Here is a 6754-nt window from a genome sequence, read left to right on the forward strand (position 1 = left end):
GTTTAATTAAACAATGTTTTAATTATTAGTGTTTTCTAAGTAAAGTTTTAAAAATGAAATTTTGGACGTGAAAATTGGATCATTACAAAAAATCTAATATCAGCCCTTAAATCTCGAAATTTTAGAGAGAGGAAGCGAGAGAGAAAATATGTTTAATCTTTGGTGGAAGAATGAGAAAATGAGAGAAGTGTGAGGAGAGAGGAGAGTTTTCTAGCCTTTGACCAATTGTGTGGTTGGAAAAAGGTGGGAAAAGTACAATGAAGTGACTAGGTATGGGCTGATGGGGAATAGTGACATGGAGTGGGTGTGGGAGGTTGTTTGTGTCATAGAATAAAGGAAAGTCAACACTCCACCTTTTGTACTTCACCCACTCTTCTTGGATAAGGTTTTATTCCAACAACGTGATTAATCATTAATTAAGGGGTCTTATATGTTAACATAAAGTTTTGGGGTGAAAATCCCGCGTTAAACGATGAAAAACGAAGCTAAAATGAAGTCGTAGTCGAAAACCGGAAAGAATTGAACTTCTAGCGAGACCTCTCGGTCCTGGCCGGAGGTTCGGTCTTCCTGAGGCTGGGCGAGAGGCGAAATGAAGCGAAATAGCAAGCAGCGAAGGTCAGTTCGGTCCGAAAGCAACATGAGTGAAATGGAGCGAAATCGAGCGAAATGAACTGAGAGGCGAAATGAACCGAGACTTCGGGTTCGGGCCCGAAAGGGAGGGTTTGGGTCTGCGAGGTTCGGTCCTGAGAGGGGGGTTTCGGTTCCGAGAGGACTCTCGGTTCAGCTGTTGGGTTCGGTTCTCTTAGTTTCGGTCCCTAAGAGGACTTTCGGCCCTAAGAGGCTTTAGCCCTATATACAGGGTTTCGGGTCTTTTAGGGTATTTTACCCGTTCTAACTCCCTTTTAAGCGATTTTTGACCCGGTTAAGGGTCGTAATGACCCGAATGACTTCAAAAAGTTACGGGAACCATGATTTGGGAGATATTTGGGAGAGATTTCAAATAGAAAGAGATAGAGTGAAAACGATTGAGAGAGGTTTCGTTTGTGACCTTTTTGAGGGTCCAGTTTTGCAATGCAAGGTCCGTAAACCCCGTTAAGCCATGTTTAAGGATCTTACACACTCCCGATGAGTAAGCAACATTGTTTTATCGGTTTGGTTCGTTACTTACCACAGTTTTAGGTTAAGGAGATCTAGATGTACGTATTTTTCAATTTATGATTTCTCATTAGAATTACGAGTTATATAGTAATTACCTAACGTAAGCCTTAGTACACAATGGTTAGTTGAGTCGATCGGTTTGACTTGTTGGCTTTAGTTGACTTTGACTTGACTGAAATTTGACGGTTGTCACATATACTAAACTGGTCTAAGTAACACACACATATTTATAAGAAGTAATAATATATATATATATATATATATATATATATATATATATATATATATATATATATATATATATATATATATATATATATATATAAACCGGTACCGCTTAAGGCGGTTCCATAACTTTAGGAACCGGAATCGGAACCGCTTAAGGCAGTTCCAGTTTCAAAACCGGTAGTTCCGAGACGATTCCGGTTCTAAAAACGGGTACTCAATTCCGATGATCATCCATAATTATCTCTAGGGATAAAAAATATAATGAAACTTGTTGATAAAAATCAAATTTACAATTTTAGAACCATATGGACTAAAACCGAAAAAAGAAAAACCATAATAACCAAATTTGCAGCTTTCTCTTTTTTCTTTTTTAATAGCTCATAAATAGAGCCTTATATAATTACTCACATTTATATTGAATGATTGATATTTGTAACAACTTTATTGTTGGTCAAAATATTCATACTAACACCACAATAATATTAATTTATAATCAATGTGGAATATAAACAAAATTTATATATATGCAAAGAATAAAGTTTTTAATACAAGTATTATTACAAGATTACAAGATTTTATTGTTTTACTGCACAATTTGCAAAGGGATAAAAAATGATAGCTTTTCCATTACTGTAGCAGGGTCCATCACCAACCTCTGGTGACTACTCCATCTTTCCTACCTTTCCTTATCTCTCTGGTTCTGCTATGCTGTTGCAGAAAGCTCCATTTTAGCTTAGATCTCGATTCCTCAACACTCACATTTCCATCTTCTACTTCGAAGATCTGTGGTTTGTAAACTACACCAATGGCTTTGCTTCTGAGATCCACTAGTTCAATGGTTTCTTCATACTGAATCTGTATATCAGGAGGTAAGCCAACATATAAATAAAGCACACTTCTGTCCTCCTTCCATTTAATTTTCTCTGTTTTGCATTCTCGATCTAAGACTTCACCCATCAGTTCTTAACATCTTACTCATTGATTGTGTTTAAATGCTAAAATTAATCTAGGCTTTGCAGCAAGAATCCGCAACCCATTAGTGTGTGTACTTGTGGGAGTTAATGCTATAAACTTCATCTCCCCAACCAGATGAGCGTGGTTCTAAAAGCTGTATATGAATTGAATCTGCAGGTACTTATCATCTACAGAAGGAATGGCCGACGATCTAAACACAGGATTATCCCAACAAATTGGGGTATTGGGGATTAAGGTGTGGGAATTAATTGGGATTATCGTCGGTTTACTTATCGTAGGCATTCTTTGCGTGTTGACATGTTACCTCACTTCTCGGAAGAAAGTTCGAGGGAGCAGAGGCAAAGGCAGGGGCAGAGACAGAGTTTCTCACAGTCAAATCCCAACTGTTTCCAAAGAAATTAAAGAAGTTCGAGTTGAGCAAGTTTCAACAGGAGATTTCGCTCCACGAGATGGGATTCTTCTCACAATTCATGACAAAAACAGCGATAAAGATTCAGACAAAGTTTTGGTTCATCTTGGAATGGGAAAATTGAAAAATGGAGATAACGCCAGCAGTCAAGGTTCATTTCATCATACTGATAGAGATGTCTGTGGATCGCAATCGGGAGAAGATGGGGGTTCGGGTAAATTTTTGTATAAACCTTCATCTTCTTCCTCTCATCCAATCAGTGCACCTTCTCCACTCATCGGTCTCCCTGAATTTTCCCACTTGGGTTGGGGCCATTGGTTTACCTTACGCGATCTTGAACTTGCAACAAATAGATTCTCAAAGGAGAATGTTCTTGGAGAGGGTGGTTATGGTATTGTTTATCGGGGAACATTGGTTAACCGGAATCCAGTGGCAGTCAAGAAACTCCTCAATAACGTGTGAGTTCCGATAAATTTAAGTTTTTTCACATTCAATTTAATTCCTCTCTTCTATATTTCTCTAAATAAATGTCCATTTCATCATCCAGGGGTCAAGCTGAGAAGGAATTCAGAGTGGAGGTTGAAGCTATTGGTCATGTCCGCCATAAAAATTTGGTCCGTTTATTGGGTTATTGCATCGAGGGAACTCATAGGTACTTTTTCTTCATAAATCCCATTAATTCCAAGATCATAGTACTTACTCTATGCATCAATTTTAGTAATCGGTTACCGATTTCTGTAATTCGATAGATATTTCAAACTTCAATGCCCTAACAACAAATAATTTGAAAATACATTATTATTTCTAGCATCGATCACATTATTTTAAGAGATTCTTCAACATTCAGGATGTTGGTCTACGAATATGTCAACAACGGGAATTTAGAACAATGGCTTCATGGAGCTATGCGTCAGCATGGATATCTTACTTGGGAAGCGAGGATGAAGGTTCTTTTAGGGACAGCTAAGGCGTAAGTTGATGACACATTTAATCTTATTTTCAAAATCACTTAGATGTAATAATTTAATTTTACTTGGGAAGCGAGGATGAAGGTTCTTTTAGGGACAGCTAAGGCGTAAGTTGATGACACATTTAATCTTATTTTCAAAATCACTTAGATGTAATAATTTAATTTTAAGATATATATATATATATATATATATATATATATATATATATATATATATATATATATATATATATATATATATATATTTTATTTTTCAGCCTTGCCTATTTGCATGAAGCAATTGAGCCAAAAGTTGTACACCGAGACATAAAGTCAAGTAACATATTGATAGATGATGATTTCAATGCAAAGGTGTCTGATTTTGGCCTTGCAAAACTTCTTGGTGCTGGAAAAAGTCACATCACGACTCGAGTTATGGGTACATTTGGGTAAGCCCATGATAACTCTTTGCTACTTGGAGGGTATTTACGTCTTTTGCACAGACAAAAGATTGAGAGTCCATTTCTTTTTTTACCTTTTTGGGGCTAAAAATTTGTAATTTTTGTCCCACTAATGCGGTACCCAAAGGGTTTAATTTTTTTGATTATTTTTGTCGGTTTTATGACTATTGAGGAGGTTGTGTATGAAGAGCAATTATTCACTATTTTTTTTTATACATAGTTATGTGGCTCCTGAATATGCAAATACTGGGCTATTGAATGAAAAGAGTGATGTTTATAGCTTTGGAGTTGTACTTTTGGAAGCAGTTACTGGAAGAGACCCCGTTGACTATGGTCGCCCTGCCCAAGAGGTATTGTTGTGAAATGTCAACTTCTGATATCATTGGCATTCTTCATTGTAATTGATTATAGGTCTCATCAAATGACATTAAGAACTTTTCTTTAAACTTCAATAGGATTTTCTAATCTTGCTAGTTTTCAAGATATGGCTCATAAGCTTAGTTCCCTTATGATTAGTACAACAAAGAATGATATATAACCTAGTGAATTATGAGATGCTTCTTTTTTGCTTAATGGGCTTGATAGATTAGGCCCATAGGCTTATATATATATATATATATTATATTATATTATATTATATTATATTATATGAGTGTTGTATGATTGGTTGATTTGTCAAGATTTATAAATTTGTAGGTAAACCTTGTGGATTGGCTAAAAATGATGGTTGGAAGCCGGAGATCAGAGGAAGTGGTGGACCCCACGATTGATACAAAGCCATCTACAAGAGCCCTAAAAAGAGCACTTTTAACGGCTCTAAGATGTGTTGATCCCGACTCTGACAAGAGACCCAAAATGAGCCAAGTTGTACGTATGCTCGAGTCCGAGGAATATCCCTTACCCAGAGAGGTTTGTCATTTGTCATTTGTGTTTCTCTTTCTCCCTTAAATTATTTTCTTAAAGAAATAGGCTCAAATGCAAGAAATAACAATGTGCTTCATTGGTTGTTTTTTATAGCGTCCTTTCATTTATATTTTTTTCTACTCTAATAAATGAAAATCTTTTAGCCATATGTCACACTCTCATTGATTTGGTTACATGTCATTTTGTGGTTATTTTCAATTAAAATTTTTCCACATGGCATTTTGTGGTTTTTTCTATTTTATTAAATTCCACATAATATTTAAATATAATAATTGCAATAAATATAATAATAAATGCATATCAATTTTAATAATTGACTTTCCTTCTAATTTCAACATTTCTAAATTAAAACTTTATTAGTTTCCTTTGTTTATTTATTTAAATTTAAAAGAGAAAAAAGCACATTGATTTTAATAATTCAATATTTATTTATTTATTTATTTATTTTTTTTTAATTTTTAATTTCAAACCTTTTCAAATGTTTAGAATTTTCATATTAAATTTTTTTTTTAAAATAACCACACGTAATACATGGGTCTTATACCTAGTATTGTATTATAGCAATGTTATCCACTGGGTAAAATTTTAACGTATTATGCCCTAATAATTAAAAGTACAGTGATATAAATGGGTAGATTTGTCAAAGTACAATGCCATATTAAGAAACTCTTTGGAAGAACAGTGCCATGATAGAATGAATCGAAAGTAGATTTCTAATGTCATACTAAGACCAAATATAGAAGTACAGTGTTATAATTAGATAGACTTTTTAAAGTACAATGACATGATATAAAAAAATTTGAATAAGCACAATGCTATAATAGAAAAATACGGTAGATATTTCAAAGTATAATCTTCTACTGAGAAAAAAGTTGAAAGTACAGAGTTTCACAATACAATGCCATAACAAATTGGAAATACAATGCTATAATAATACACGAATAAATGAAAAGTACATTGCTATTTCTTGCATTTACCCTATTAAAAAAAGTGTGTATTAACAAGTTTCATTCCTCCTAATTTTGTATAGGATCGAAGGCGTAGATCTCAAGCAGGTAGTACGGAAATAGAATCACACAGAGAAAACTACGATACTGATAAGAGCGACAATCCAGACCAACGATCAGACAGCAAGAGAAACTTGAGAGTATAACTTTATATCTTTATTATTATTAATTTTTTTAAAATTCTTTTGATATTGAGGAAGTAATGACCAATGTGGAAGGGTGATTTGTGTTATATTTTTATGCATTTGAAAAAATATATATATTTTCGATAGAGGGAGTGTTGATTGTTATTATGTAAGTAAGAAAAAAGTTATGGAAGACGGAAATTGTTGGGGGTGTGTAGTAGGGGGATTTAGCTGTGTACAGTTTTGGGGGAGATCGGATGTTACTTGTTTATTTGATTTGCTAAAAATATTATCCTACCGAGTGTTTATTAACATTTGTTGTTAAAATCGGTAAGTTGCATCAACCTACGCCTAGTTTGTAATGCATTGAAAGCATAATAGTTTGTATTGTTTGGGTATGGAACTCAGATTGAGATTATGTCAGTAGGACGTAAACTTTTTTTTTTTCACCTAAAATTGTGGGACAATGATTCACTGTCAATCTGTTGTCGGTCTTTGCAAAAGCAGAGAATATGCTA

General features: G+C 34.3%; 1 protein-coding gene across 2 annotated transcripts; it reads left to right on the top strand.

Annotated features, from left to right (window-relative positions):
- The first annotated feature begins 1994 nt into the window (after positions 1-1994).
- LOC145014573 (putative receptor-like protein kinase At5g18500) lies at positions 1995-6548 on the top strand. 2 transcript variants are annotated; one of them, XM_078972967.1, is made up of 8 exons: positions 1995-2255; positions 2397-3228; positions 3318-3422; positions 3618-3740; positions 3998-4168; positions 4401-4530; positions 4877-5089; positions 6135-6548. In XM_078972967.1, exons 2-8 carry the CDS (start codon positions 2540-2542, stop codon positions 6255-6257), a joined length of 1554 nt encoding a protein of 517 aa, XP_078829093.1. In that variant the 5' UTR covers positions 1995-2255; positions 2397-2539; the 3' UTR covers positions 6258-6548. The 2 variants fall into 2 exon arrangements, with proteins under 2 accessions (XP_078829093.1, XP_078829092.1); XM_078972966.1 differs by having other exon boundaries at positions 1996-2255; positions 2518-3228.
- Positions 6549-6754: the final 206 nt, after the last annotated feature.

This window comes from Lactuca saligna, chromosome 9 (assembly GCF_052625555.1).
Source record: "Lactuca saligna cultivar CGN05327 chromosome 9, ASM5262555v1, whole genome shotgun sequence".
NCBI classification, from domain to species: domain Eukaryota; kingdom Viridiplantae; phylum Streptophyta; class Magnoliopsida; order Asterales; family Asteraceae; genus Lactuca; species Lactuca saligna.